The sequence below is a fragment of the Drosophila ficusphila genome, unplaced genomic scaffold (assembly GCF_018152265.1).
Source record: "Drosophila ficusphila isolate 14025-0441.05 unplaced genomic scaffold, ASM1815226v1 contig_791, whole genome shotgun sequence".
Taxonomy (NCBI): domain Eukaryota; kingdom Metazoa; phylum Arthropoda; class Insecta; order Diptera; family Drosophilidae; genus Drosophila; species Drosophila ficusphila.
This window is the reverse complement of record NW_025064737.1, coordinates 15,535,148-15,550,257: the sequence shown is the minus strand read 5'-3', so window position 1 is coordinate 15,550,257 and position 15,110 is coordinate 15,535,148. Positions and strand designations below refer to the sequence as shown.

General features: G+C 41.2%; 2 protein-coding genes across 2 annotated transcripts in view; one reads left to right on the top strand and one right to left on the bottom strand.

The window, feature by feature from the left end:
- Positions 1–11,722: 11,722 nt before the first annotated feature.
- LOC108091966 lies at positions 11,723–12,229 on the bottom strand. Its single transcript, XM_017191374.2, has 2 exons — positions 12,035–12,229; positions 11,723–11,746 (listed from the first exon to the last, which is right to left on the bottom strand). The coding sequence occupies exons 1-2, from the start codon at positions 12,227–12,229 to the stop codon at positions 11,723–11,725; spliced, it is 219 nt and encodes a 72-aa protein (XP_017046863.2).
- Positions 12,230–12,626: 397 nt separating this feature from the next.
- The window catches only part of LOC108092172, a 35,700-nt gene continuing 33,216 nt past the window's right edge, over positions 12,627–15,110 (top strand). The window contains exon 1 of the mRNA XM_017191694.2: positions 12,627–12,787. The gene's annotated coding sequence lies outside the window, so the exon portion shown is untranslated. The remainder of the gene's footprint in view (positions 12,788–15,110) is intronic.

Genomic DNA, 15,110 nt, shown 5'->3' with positions numbered 1-15,110 from the left:
TTTCTCCACAATTTTTTGGCATACATATGCTGTGCATTATTTGCCGTAGAATTTAATGCCACCAGCGGCACCCAAACCACACCACCGTGTTGTGCAGTGTAAGTGTAGTAGCTCATTGTTAGTGGTGCTGGTTTTGGGTTCTGGGAGGTTTCGGGGTTTTTTTGGGGCTCCTCACGTGCACCGTGTGCGGTTGGCTGGCTAAACGGACCCTGGTGGTGGGGCCCTTAAGTTGTTTTGCCAAAAACTTTTTGTCATGGCTGGGACTAATTATAAAATAGCTCAAAGGCAACTCGAGGGAGGCTCGCGGAGGACAAAACTGCGATAGGCAGATGGCTACATACAGCCAACTTTTAAGTTGTTGCGGGGAGTGCGGGCTAGTTGGCAACATGTTGCCACAAACTAAACATTTGCCTGCCAATTTGTTCTTATTTATTTTTATGTCCGCTTTCGTTTTCCTTTTCCCAACCCAATCCAGCCCACGTGGCTTGTAATGTTTGGCCATTAAAAATAATAGTGCGGTTGTTTGTTGTTGTCCTTGTTGTTGGCCGTTTCGCATAGACTGTTCGGTTACGTAAAATTCTACCTTGATATTTGGCCCATGCATTTTTTTATGTTGAACAACCTGCCGAATGTATATTGGGACTGAAGATATTTTTTGGGTCTCAACACTGCAGAAAAAAACATAAGAACATGTTTATTTGTTTTAGAATTTCATTATATTATGATATATGAAGTTAATTATTTTGAACAAAAAATTATTACTGAATTTAGCATTAACTTAATAATACTTTTAACAAGATCTGTAGATGAAATTTAGACAATTTTCTTGAAGATTGGCTTCAGTTTTTAAAGTTCATCTTTTGTTCAGAAGATATTTTTGTCAGTGAAAATCTAGTAAAAAAGAGATCCTTGTTATTAGCAAAATGGAGACAACAACTTAGCCCAAGGCATCCTGTATTCGTTGTCTGTCTAAAAATTGCACACACACAAAACCGAGTTACACAAAAACCCTTTGGCAAAAATAAATAAAGGCGGTGAGAAAAAAGGCAGAAATCCGGCACAATTTAATGTTTGCTAAATTTGTGTCATTTCGCAAAACGATTTCGATTTTTTCGGTTTGCTTGGGCGGCCCAATTCGTAGCAATTAATTTGCTGACAGCGGGTGCTTGGTGCTTTTGGGGGGGGGCGCGGCACAAGTGCTCTGGCTATAACTCAGTAGCTTTATCAAAAAACCACTTACACACACAATAAAGTTAATGAAGCCATAATTATTTGGGTTAACAGCTTGCGGCTCACAGACCCAAGTCCTAGATCCTTGGTCCGAATGATTGTGGCCAATTCGGTGCGGTAGCTAACAAATCAAAGTGAGCATTTGATAAGTAACCGAGCTGAACGAATACATTTGGGCAGCAGGCACATTTGCAAGCCTATTTAATAAATAGACCAGCATTCCGTTGGCCAAAACAAATGCGTTGCCAGCAGACAACTTAAATGGAGCGCCTACGCATCAGGCTCATCAATTCAATGGCCAAATAGTGTAGGGTCGGCAAACAGGGTTGAATGTTCCGTCCAATTGAGCTATCAAATTACCCAATATTTGCATCCCAAGTCATTGCACCTTTGTTGGCTTTATGTGACCCAAATCTCTACTGAAAGATAAGATTTCTAAGCCTCGGATACCCATTAAATATATATGTTTTTTGAATAATATAAAAATCACATTTAACGAAAACTTGTTGTGTCTGCAAGCTAGCATTCAATTTTTGATGGCCAGCAATGGGTAATAGAAATTTCATAGAATCTTATTCTTAGAGCCAAATTGGCAGCATAAAGGCGCTGAAATTGGACTCAGAGGGGCTCATAATAAGGCATGGCAATCCTTTACCAATCACGTCGGACCAAATACGCACAAGTCTAGACGTCCTTTGAGCCAAAGTCTCGGCGTCGTCTGCGGTTATTTCTAATATCGAGTGCCAGTGACATGAAACGGGTCTGAAAATATTTCGCTGACATTAACCCAGCGAATCAAAGGATTTCGCCTGCTGCGAGGGTCGATGAACCGCACGAATTCGGTGCTCCAATTAAATCACATCAACATCAATTGTTTTCCCAACTGATTCCGCATAATTCGAACAAATGCGATTCGCTGTTAAAAATCATATTGCATTTCATAAATACGCACGAGTGCTCCCAAATGACTTTTAGCATAATTACTCGAATTATGAGCACACAATTTGTATGAACCATGAAAAATTGATGCGGCAACTAAAATCAAATGCTGTGCAAGTGCCAAGCCCGATAAACTGTCAGAATCGCTTGTCATTAAACGCTATTAGCGGAACGTATTAAATTACACAATCTGCCGTTGGAATTATATTGTTTGTCCACCCTAAAATGCACAACGGCGCACCCCGAAATATAAATAATAAACCGCGGAATAACCCACAGCCCGGGGAACCGGATTCGAATTCAGTGGGTTAAGGGTATTCGGGCAGGTAGCATGCGCGATTTATTTATTTGCCTTCCCATTTGGAAATCTGTTTGCATTTCCCATGGCAGCCCAGCTATTTGCTTGGGTCCCGGCCTTTGTCAATAGTTGCCGAGATCAAAGTGGACCGAAGACTGCCGGAGACTGGCGCTCAGGTGGCTGGGGATGCAAATTTGCAATGGGATACGATGAGCGGATAGACTGGCTAGAAATGCGTGCCCTAACTTACAAACATATTGACAATGAAATTTAAATTGAGCAGTTGAAAAGATCTGTTTCTGTAGAAAGGCGTACTTTAATTCAACATTGAAACCCAAATTTATGTTAGGAAGCTCTCAAGATTTTGGTAAACAGACGTAAAGTGTTTGTTATACCACCAAAACCATTTTAACCTATTTCAATTTTCTCCTTTAGTTATAGAAACAAATGAATCACCTGCAATCTATCAAGCTTCTCAATCACCAGCAACAATCATCAGTAATGAAAGTTACATAATTTTAATCGGAATTTCCTACTGTGAATTGCGTGTGCTGGCGTTTAAATTTACAACCAATTAAGTTCATTATTGTTGGGATTCCCTTTATAAACTCGCATGCGTGCATACAATAATGCCGTTCATTCGCTTAATGAGATTGGGATATTTAATAATCTGCAGGCTCAAAGACTCGAAGCCTGTCAGCGGCAGGCGAATCGGGCTTTAATTAAATCAGCGAGACAATCGTCTCGATTACTGGCACATATGAAACCATCTAGTTTGAGTAATTCGCGGCACTGCTGCAGATTACGGACACGTTTTCTCCGCTCTTAATTATTAATTTCGGTCCCCGACTTTGCAGCAGGTAGCAAGCCATAACAAAATCTGTCGGCTGGCACATAACTTGGATGGCATAATAAAACGCTTCCAACGCGGGCACATGACGTCCAGGTTTTTATAAGCTGTCAATTTGTTTACGCCTTGTCGCTGGAGGTGCTTTTGACTTTGACTTTGTCGCCGCTAAAATATTAACGGGTCCCACGATGCGCCATGTCCTGCTTTCGAATGCACTGAGAAAAAAGGGAATATTTGTTTAACTCATCCTATTCCGAATGTTGCTTGACATAAAAATAAGATATGAATAGCAAATATTTAAGAATTGAGAAAGAAATAAATATGTCTTGAAAATGATCTATTTTTCTGGCATCATTGATATTGATATTGATAAATAGATTTTTAAAAACAAGGAAGTAAATAATAATTGCACACGTTTTCCATCTAAGTGTACTTCTGTTGTGCTCATCCCGCACATCCATAATATTTTTGCCAGCCGAAAATGCCCCTGGGAACCGGTGGCTCACACTTGGTCCCACCTCATCATCAGCACAATAACTCGGGCCGACCTCAGAGGAAAACAAGACGTCGCACGGAGGTCCTGGGTCCTGTATCCTGGGTCCTCGGAGGTTTTTGGGGTCGAGTTGCGAACTGCGAGTTGCGTCTCTCATGCGTGCGTTTATCTTGATGCGTACGAAGGATGTGAGTTGTTTTCGGAGGGAGTTTAGGGGGAGCGTGGGTGGCCGAGTTGGCGACAAACGCATAAAACAGCATAATTTGTCAGCATGAACACGGCAGTCACACGCCGATGGCATAACAATGAGCCAGGAGGCCTCTGCCAGTTGCCAGCCAGTTTAGGTTCCTGCTTATTTGGTGATGTTTGCTGCTTTTCCGGAAAAGAGCAACTGGATTGGGGGGAACGGGTCCATAAGTGACCATAGTCTATCAGTGGAGCTGTTTTCCTTTTAGAACGTCACTCAAAAATAATAACAGCATGGATTTTTGTTATGCTCCATTGCATAACAAAATATTTTGAAAAGTATTCAATTCAAATTATTGCTCTCACCCCCATGGGATTAACAAATATTTAGTTTCTCTGTTGTTAAGCTTCTGAAATTGAAACAAAATATTATTATATTAAAACAAACGAGTACACGCAATAATTCAACAAAAAGTTTCTAATTCGTTATAAAAATTTAACATTTTAGTGGCATTATGATTTTGATTGTGTATAAAATTTTCGAAATGGAAACGACCAAAATTAATATCTGTCCATCCATTTACCTTTGCAACTTTTTAAAATGGCCATCTCACGCATTTGCGGTGCCTCCCTGCGTTTTGTGTGTGCCCGCTAATTTATTTTAGTTTAATTAATGTTCGCCTTTGTGTGCTTTCACTGACAAAACAAACCGAAATCAAATTAATTATGAGTAAAATAAACTTTTTGCATTTGGTTCTAATGCAGTTGTTTCGCCAGCCAGCCCGACTTTTAGTTCATTACGCTCATACGCAGAGTTTCGGTTAAGTACTTCTCGTTTTTGCAGTCGAAATTCCTTCAACAATGTGCACTTGTAATGGAACGAGTGGCCGGTGCATGTTGATAATTGTGTGCTCGTATTACAATACCGCGCTTGGCCTTGTTTCATATTTTTATTATGATTTGTGCGCTGGCTGAGTTTCCTGTTTGCGGTGCGCTTCAGTTCGCCGAGGCCCGGATACGGATCCGAATCTGAATCCGAATCGGATCGGTTGAGTCGGGCAATTAAAAACTTTCACGCCCGGTCCGCAGCAATTGTAGCCGTGCGCACAGAAGTAGACTATGCCAGTTATTGCCATTGAAATCGATTGATGCACGCTCCATTGCCTCGTCGATTATTCCATGCATGATGCATTGCCCACACATATATATTATAATCGACGCAAAGGCGTGGGAAGAGAATGCTGTACTGGAAAAAAAACTAGTCGTTTTCATTACTTAATCATGAGAGAATTTTAGTAAGGGATTTTGAAGTATTTTTATGATGATCTTAATAATGATATTAAAAACTTATTAATGAAATAATACATTTTTAATCTTATATTTCAAGTAGTTTGGAATGTGTATCTTCCTTTTTTTTTAACAATTTCTACTCCCGGTTTCCTTCAGTGTACACCTGACGTCCCCTTAAGGTGCCGTAAACCCAGCCACATAATTTCGTTTACCCAAGAATCGCCCCTTGACTGCGATACTGCCATTACTGGCATTAAAACAGGTTATTTTCGTTTGTTGCCGTATTCGCTCTCGATTCGCAAGCAGCCATTATATATGCGAAAATATAATATTTAAAATTCGCCGTAAATCGCGCTCGCAGGCAGACAAATGACAATGAAGCCGTGCGAAGAGCATTCGATCATTTGCGGAGTGCTTGGCCACAAGCTCCGCCTGGCAGGCAGCTAATTTAAATGGAAATTGACATTAAAACATATGCCAAAGTGGGTCCGCCACCCATTTACATCAAAGAAGCCAGCGAAGGGTGCTTATTATGGATGCTCCTTGCTTCCTCACATAATTAGCTTGTTTTTTATGTAATCAAAAGCGACGACAGTCTCCTGCGGCCTGAGTTGCTACTCAAGAATTTTGATTTAATTGTTGCCATGGCAGCGTATTCTTTTAATTTGTGTCAATTTATTTAATCAGACATTTGTTGCCGCTCCCCACCTCCCTTTTTCCAGACGGCAGCCACCAACCGCCAACAAAGCGCCTCCATGGCATTTGTAATTAAAAGGCTCTCTCGGCCGGGCCAGCTAATTTGAAAATTAACTGTCGAAGGAGGCAGCTTCCGAGGACTATGGCTCACGTTCAGGTGCTGCCATAAAAGCCACTGGGCCAGAGTGGAAAATGGAAAATGGAAAAGGAAAAGCGCGCGCCGGCAATAAAAAATAATACATTTATCAATCAAAACTCCAATGAGGAACTTGCCCCAAAAGTTGCAGCATAAAAATATTCATTCGGGGGAAAGAAGCGGGAAAGCATTCGTTTAATGGCTTCCATTTCGCCAACGCAATTCAACAAGCCGCAAGGAACAGTGTCGCAGCAAGGGAAATAGATAAGTAAATTTGAAAAAGTTAAAAAAATGTTTTAAGGAAATTTAAAATAAAAATTAAAAACATATCTAAATAAATAAATTATTTGGAATGTAATATAAGAAGAATATAGAAGAAGAATAATACAATTTTCTTTTAAGTTCTTATTTGCGAATATAAATTGTACAGTGATATAAAAGATTTAAAATATACATAAATTATGCATTATTTGTCACAAGTTTTGGTGAAATTTTGACTACGCCACTGAAAGGATACTTGGGATGCGCTGGCGTGGGATGAAATTGGATGTTCCAGGAGCTCTGAGGACACGACAAGGACGTGCACGAAATGCGCAAGTTCACGCACGTCAGTCGAATCGGAGGCACCAACTAAAATGTGGGTCAAGGAAGTGGGGCTGCGTGTTAATGCTAATTTCTGAATGCCCTTTGTTGCGCCACCATCCAGAATTCACTTCATTAAGAAGCCGTCCCTATAAAAAAATCATAAGCAAAACTTTTTTGATATATATTTAAGCGAAAGTCGTGCTATTACTTGATTCTTTTCATTTATGCTTCAATTTGTTCCTATTTTTTTGGTATCTTTTGCGTGAGCTGTTTGTCAACTGATGTCTTTACACACTTTTGGTCCCCGGTCCCAAAAAGTATGCTTATTATAGCCTAAGTTTTCTTAGATCTACACAGAAAAGCCATTTAATTTTTTAAAAGCCGCCCACACATTATGTTAAATTTATTCTTATCGAAAAACAAACATCTAATTAAAACAAATAACATTTATATGTATGTATTTGCTCATTTATTTATACTCTCCGGCTCGTATCTGCGGAAATATTTGCATGGCAAAGAGAGGGATTTTTTTCAGTTCAGTTCAGGTCTTTGTAGAACTTTGTAATTAAATGCAAATTAAGTGAACCGTCATTTGCGCCTTGATTTTTTACCCTTTTTTACGGCCACCGAAAGGCATGCAGACAATTTTAAACTTGTTGGCGAACTCTTATTGCCAAAGTCGTCGATAAAGTCGCCGACTCTATTAGCGTCAATGTTGCGTTAATAGCGGGCAAAAACAAAGTTTAAAAAAGGGTGAAAGCGGAAGTGTTACCCGTGATTGGGCCAACTTTTCTAATTAGCGTCAGTCAAAGGATTCTTGGGGATTCTCCCAGGGAATTTCGTATGCATATCCAATGCAGCTTAATGAGCCAGCCAATGATGAAACGCACTTTCCGTGGCAAGGAAAAACATTCTAATAGCTAGGCAAACAGAGGCACATCATCATAAAATATGCAATCCTTTCGCCGCAATCTAAAAACTCCTTTCCAAGGCATTAGAAATGCCAGCCAAAACAAAACTAACTGAAAACTTTCCCGAGCAAAAACCACAAAAACACAAGCGCCAATCGACAATGTCGATTATATTTGAAGTGGTGAAAGGAGAAAAGGGAAGGAGATTCGGTGGATTGGGGGTTTCAGGATATGGACGAGGAGGCAGAGACTCCTTGGCAGCTGTTGAAAGTTAAACCGAAAAAGCATCAAAAGCGGCTGCTCCTCGTAATTACAGATTGCAAAACGAAACGAATCGAAAAGTAAACGATGTCGATGAAGTTGAGCCGGAAAAGATACGGAGAGGCAGCCAGAGATACGGAAAAGCGAGATGCAAACCAGGCAAAACTTCAACTTCAAAACTGATGACTGAGCCAGTCGCAGTTGTAAAACTTACCCAGGTGGGAGTTACGCTCATCCGGGGTGGAGTTCTCCCCCTCTGAAAGGGGTAAACTTTGCGCACAGCAGCGTCTTAAGCGATTTTCTGCTACGCCGAGCTGCACAACAATATTCACAGCAGTGCACTGGCAAAATTGAATAAAAAACTGGGGGTATTTTAGAAAATACTCGTAAATGTTAACAGATAAAACACCTTTGGGTAACAGAAATGTTTACTTTTATTGAGATTGTCGAAAATACAAATAGAAATGCTTGTTGATATTTGAAATGGTAAAGTACTCTGATAATAAAATGATATAAAAGTATATTGTTCCGTTAAAAACATTTCTTTAAGCTTGAATAGATTAACAAACAGTTTTTTTAACTGTGTATAGTATTTCCAATGGGAAGGATAAAAAGTAGCTCGGCGTAGGCGCAAAACTTGGCGAATGTGTGAGCAAATTCACGGCAAACGAAAATTAAGAAACTTGCAGCCGCCTTCTTTAGACACTGGGCGTTAGTCGGTTGGCAAAAGGAGCGTGGCTGCGGGGAAATACCGGCGCTGATTGCATCGCACCCGAAGGATCAGCAGGACGAGGCGAGGAGAGATGCCTTACTTATTTATGGCGCACAGGTAAACTGTGCATGTGCCGTCATCTTGATAAATGTTCGCTGCCAGTGCATGACTATGGGAAATGGATTCCGAGCCGAGACGCTTCTTGATTTAGCATGCGGCTGAGTTATGCCAGCCAGCCACCCACCAAAACCCCACCCAAAGGCCACCTCCCCCACCCTTCCAACATCCATTAGACACCCCACACCCTTCCGGGCGGAACAACAGCATCAATGAGAACTTCAATTAGAGTCGAGCTCTTGGCCTGAAGTTGCAGTTGGTCAGCAGCTAAGTGGCGGCCAAGACGAGCGTTCTTGGCCCCGAGCTAGAAGCTCTTACAAAGACAAATGCCGGCTAAGCTGTCCCCACTCAACAGCTACTCACTTAGAGAAAAATACAAAAAATGAAGCATGTTTTTAGAAAGCTGTTATCCTTTTTGAAATATTATTTTAACGAAGCTTGTTTCTATTTTCAATGTTTATCGAAAGTTTCTGTCTTGATCTCAATTGTCGTTATCAATTCGAGTAAAACATTTATGATATTACACTTTAAAATAATTGAATTTAATTAGTTAGTATGTGTACATAAAGATAAATATTTTTTACAGATATTTAGAGAGACAAATCTTACAAAATAAAATGCCGATTCTTGATTTTGTTAAATCTTTAATATTATTTTCCAAGCAACTTAAGCACTATTTTTGCCCAACCTGCCATTTTTCCTAGTGCCATCTTTGCTGCCTTGCTGTGGGGCGTCTTGAAAAATAAACGAGTCAGCATTTGTAGCGTTGATTGAATTGTCGGAGGTGAGCTCAGGAGTTGGGTTTTCGTCCCTATCCCCCCGCTGCTCTCCCCAAACCCATACACGTACGGAACGGGAAGCTCGGCGCTTTTCAATTAAAACTATTGTCAACGACAATAAGTTATACAAGTAAAGAGCACGCTGCCTCAGCAGCTGAAGCCGTTGACAGTCGCACGTACGCTTAATTAGAAAAAGTTGCATTTTTTTTGCCCTGTCCACCTACCGGCCACGCCCACTGCCCTCCACCCACCGCCCAAAAGTCAGCTGTCAGCGGACAGGCAGTACGCCCACATTTTGCAGCGGAAGTAAATTTACACTTTGCTCCTTGGCTGCACTTTTTATTCTTTTCCGACGCGAGCGAAAAGCGCGACTAATTTTCTTGAGTCCCACCGCCGCCTTTCCCTATTTATACCCTTGCAGAGGGTATAATAATTTCAGTCAGGAGCTTGGAACGCAGTAAAGGAAAGAACTCAAACCACGGTGACTAAATATATTCTTGATCAGCATTACCATCTAAGCCGATCTAGAAATGTACGTCTATCTGTCTGGCTGTTTCTGTGTGAACTAGAAAATCTTAACCAAAAGAAGTAGCTTCTATATTATTTAGCCGTGTTTATAAAGCCAAATGCAGATCTTCATATTTGTAATGATTGAAAGAGTATATAAGCTCCGACTCGCCGAAGTTTGCTTCCTTTCTCATTTTTTTTTAATTCTGCTGGCGCCGACGAGTGCAAGTAATCCCAGAAAATTGTATAAAAAATGCAGGAACCCCCGGTGCCACCCACTCATAATTTTCTAAAAACTAAGCTGGCAGGGGAAAAGGTTCAGAGGCTTGGTTATTTTACACCCGCAAAGACTGCATTTTGCTCTGTTTGCTTTCGGAGCGTGTGACTTCGTTGGCCTGGCCTTTGTTTTTGTATCCAGTGTTTTTGGGGTTCAAGGATATATCATGTTCACGCAAATACATTTTAATGGACTAATAATAATTCAACCATTTTTTTTTTAGCTTATCAACAATAATCCATTTAAAGCTTTCAACATAATTAAGCTAGAATAAAATAATTACTGTTCAGAGTTTAATTATATTTTCTGCTTTTGCCAATTAATTCTAAATCGTTCAGCCTGTTAAATTCTGTTTTTAATAATTGAAACAGCATCTAAAACAGTGGCTTCCTTTTCGTGATTTGTGTCAATTGCATTTCTATAAAAGTACTAACAACGATTAGTGGAAATATAAATGCAAAACAGTTTTTTTTTATGATTAATTTATAAATTATTTGTTGGGCGATCTAATTTGTTTGGAACTATGTCTGGAAGATCTTTGATGTGCAGATGCTAGAGTACTAGGTAGTTTTAAGTCTCAATGTTCGCATAACTTAACGTACTAACTTTTTTTTGACGCTGTGGCTTTTACTGTTGGCTGATGGCTGATTTTCCCGGCTCCGGCTCCGGCTCCAGCAACTCGGTGGCCTTCTCCGGCTTTGCTCCCCCAGCCTTTTGACTTGCGTGGACTTACGGACGGACGGACAGGGGAAAAACCGTGCCGGATGTCACGTGCGCATCATTTTCCAACAGCTTTGTTGCTGCTCGGCGTAATTATAACAAGGCGCAGCTTAAATTAGTTGGCTCCGACAGCAACCTGAACCCAACCTGGTAACCTGTGTGCGCTGGTTCCGTTTTTGCTTGGACCAGACCCCGGATCCCCGAACACCGGACTATAGACCCCCGAACCCCGGATCCGGGCATTCATTAAACCAGTCCGCTCGCTCGCTCGCATGCGATTTTTATGGCCTGACCCCCACCGGTGGCACATGGCGTTTGCTTTTGGTGTGGTTCGGTGGGGTTCGGTTTATTTGGCTCTTTGTTTAGTGCATTTTCTGTCAACGTCAGCGTGATTAGTTGTGCCATATTGTGCCACTCGCTTTGTTTTTCACTCAGTGGCATGGCATTGTCATCGGGTCCTTTGGGCCACCGGGCACAGGAGAATATATAAAAATTTCCATACTCGATTTGCTGCACAAACCAAAAAGACAAGGCTTTAACTCTAAGTGAAATGTAAATGCAAATGTAAATGTGATTTCCAACTCTTGTGAACCAATTACTTACTTGGCAGTTGATATTAAATCAAATAACTTTAAGTCTTTACATGAAAACTCCAACACATATAAATATAAAATTTTTATTTCAATACTCAAACAAAATAAGCCTCTTAATTATTTTATATCAAATGTTCAGTAATTAAAACGATATATTGATAATTATCTAAAGAGGATAAAATTCAAAATTTAACCAAAATTGATTTGTGTGAAATAACTGAGAGAACATATCGAGAACATAGATAAATAAAAGTAAATCACGAAATTTACCATAGTAAATCCAGATATCTTATTATTAACTTAATTTCCCGGCTATAAATTCATTACTTTAATAACATCAATTAGTTTGCGCAGTGTGGTCAGGTAAAACCAATTAACAAAACGCCGCGTGGCACGAACTCGACCCCAAAATATATATATATATATATGTGGGGGCATATAGAGCCCTCTTGACTCGATTCCGCTGGCATCTGTTGGCTCTCGGCGCTCGGTTTTCAGCTTTCTGCTTTCCAGCATTCAGTATCCAGCTTTCAGTATCCAGCTCACAGCTGCCGCTTACATCATTAACGGCATCGTTCTTCACACACGGCAACACATTAGAACACTTTAAGTTGCAACTAATGAGACTCCAAAACATAATTGTTGGCATTTAGTTAGATGAGCGGCGCCAGGTTGACACACACTCGCACTCGAAAAGTGACACGGCATGAAGATGAAGCAAATAAACAGCAACAACAGAAGGATGTTAAGGGTTTAGGGGTTGAGGGAGTGGTTTAAGGCTGAGAGGGGGTGGTGCTGGGTGGTCAGGAGAACGAAAACAAATGCACCTAATGACACAATTTCACACACAGACGCCAGGACGAAAAACTGGAGCAGGAAAAACTGTTATACCAGCGAAGAGAAAGTCGGGAAAAATCCCCGACATCTCTCTTGAGACGAACACTTCGGATTTTTCCCACGAAGCTGCTGCGGCGAATTGCGGAAAATCCCAGCAAAGTCGGGGGCCAAGAAATCGTTTGCCAGTTGAAAATAGTTAACAAAGCGAAGCAGTTCTGGCCAAGCCGGCAAAAGTGACGAAAGACAACCGAGTGACGTCGCGTATTTGTGAAAAAGCGAGTGATCCACGAGCTCCAAACTTACGATACATAAACGCAGCCTTTGGAATTTTCCTCACTTAACAGTCAACCAGTATTTTCTGCACAACTGGGTATGTTTTCACTTCACTATAAAATTTAAAGGGGACCTCTGCTACTTTAAAAATATTCAAACAACACGTCAAAGTTTCACGTTGCAACTTGTAACCTAGTTTTTTGTAGGTTGTTGTTGTAGTAATGCCATGTGTTTCCATGCTTCCAAGGGTTCGTGAGTGCGGCGCGCTTTTCTTGCACTTTATGCTGGCGCGCTGTTTTCCGCCTCTTTTCCTGTGCATTTTCTTGAATTTCTGACGTATAAATTCATGCTGCAGCCCCCGAAAAGCTGGGCGAAAAAAACTAGGAACATGGAAAACAAGAAGGCAGCACACTGAAAAGTGCAATGGCAGCCCGGAAGCGGCGGGCGGGCTACTGTGATTTGTATGAATGCTGCCATTAAGCTGACACGGCTCGAATCCACGCTGCTCCGCGTTTTCCGCGCCAGCCAACGAGGCGTATGCGTAACGTGAGTCGAGAGCTCGACACAGGCGGCGTATACGTAATATTTTCTAGGAAGGGAGGGTTGGGGGGTTTTGGAAAAAAACTTTTAATCTGTCCGCGTATTACACAAAAGTTTGCCATGCCCTCCCCCTTCACCTGAACGCCATGAATTCAATTGCCTTGAGTTTTATTTAGAAACAAATGGTGGCAGACTTTTCTGCGTTTCTTTCGCTGTTTTAAATGACATGAATTAAGATAACAAATTCGCAGAACACAGAAAACACCAAGCCGAACCAAACCGAACCGTACTGAACCAAGAGGAAAATGAGAAGAAAAAACAGGGCTGCTGCTGTGAAACTTTTTTCCATCGAGACAAAAGGCAGTCAGGAAATTGTAGCAGAGCGCAAATAGAAAAGCCGGCAGCAACAACAATTGCTAATACTTAAGCCAAAGTCGCGACGCTGTCAAAGTCAGGAAGCTTTTCCGAGGGGAGTGGGAGTGGCAGTGGTGGTAAGGACGAACCTCTGCTTTTCCCTGAAAAAGTCTAATAAATTAAGCAATTTACATGAATTGTCGTTTGCTGTGCAGCAGCAACAGAAACAGCAGCAGCAGCAGCCGCTTCCTTATTTTCCCTATTTTCTGTATTTTCCGTACTTTTCCCCCCTTTTTTCCTCCCCCAACCAGCAAGACAACTCATTTGTATGTCGTGGGATTTGTCAGGGGACGAGGTGGAAAAAAGTTTGCCACTCGCTGACAATGATTCAAAAGGCAGGTAGCCAGGCTAAAGCCCCGGCAATTTGTTTAATTTCATTACATCTCAGTATGCCAGTTGATGTTGTTTTGCAGCATGCGCTTATCTCTGCACATTTGCAACTTTTCCGGTTCCATTTTCATTTTCAGTTCCAGCTTCTCCTACGACTTGTTGTTCTTATTTTGAAAATGAAATTTATGTGCATATTTTGGCCATTTTGACTTTGAGTTGTTTTTCTTGTTGCACGGCTCGTATAAATGTCAACTCGAGTGCCACGGGCAGTAAGCATATGTATGCCCCTTCTATCTCTAAATATATTTATTTTTTGTTTCTTTGTATCTAAAAGTTTTCTATGCCCCATACACACAGATAACCGGCAACAGTTCAAAGTTTCCTTTTTTTTCGTTTATTTTTTGTTGCTGTTTATTTGTTGTGGCAGGGGTGGCGCAAAAGTTTTTCGGTGACGGTGGACTGTGGGCGGGGAAACGGGGGCTTACGGCTAATTTTTCGCTTAAAGTCAACATGTGGCAGAGAAACCTAATCAAACTATTGATTGTTTGACTGATTGTGGCAGCAGCTGGCAATGTTTTTATTGCGAAAGCGACAGGTAAAAGTTGCCAGCGAAGGGAGAACTTTCCTTTCCTTTATCTTGGCTTTAACTTTTTGGGAAAAGTTTTACGCTTTCCCTTTTGGCGCCACAGGAAATTGATTTCTGATGGCCCCCAAACTCTTTCTCTCGAAATTGAGCCATCACATCGCATCACATCACATCTTTGTACCGCTCTCACTTTGTCTTCAGTTGGATTCGATTTTGCCGGGGGACAGACACACCGGTTAGGTGTTATAAACCCTTTGACATGCGTAAATATTTTCCCTGCACTCTGCTTTTCTCCCATTTTCCGCATGCTTTTTATTGATTTTGCATAAGCAGCAGGGCAAAGCATTGAAGCGGTGTGGGAAATTGAATCTCACATAAAACGCTGCAAGTACTTTGCATATAAAATCAAGTATACGACACGTTGGCCCCGAACATGTTTGTCTTCAACTCTGCGGAGTTGTGGGCGCAACTGGCAGGGGAACGATGCTTCAGGAAGGTGCCAGATAAAACCAAACATCTTGTTTTTATTAAGAACGCATGGCTCTAGCCT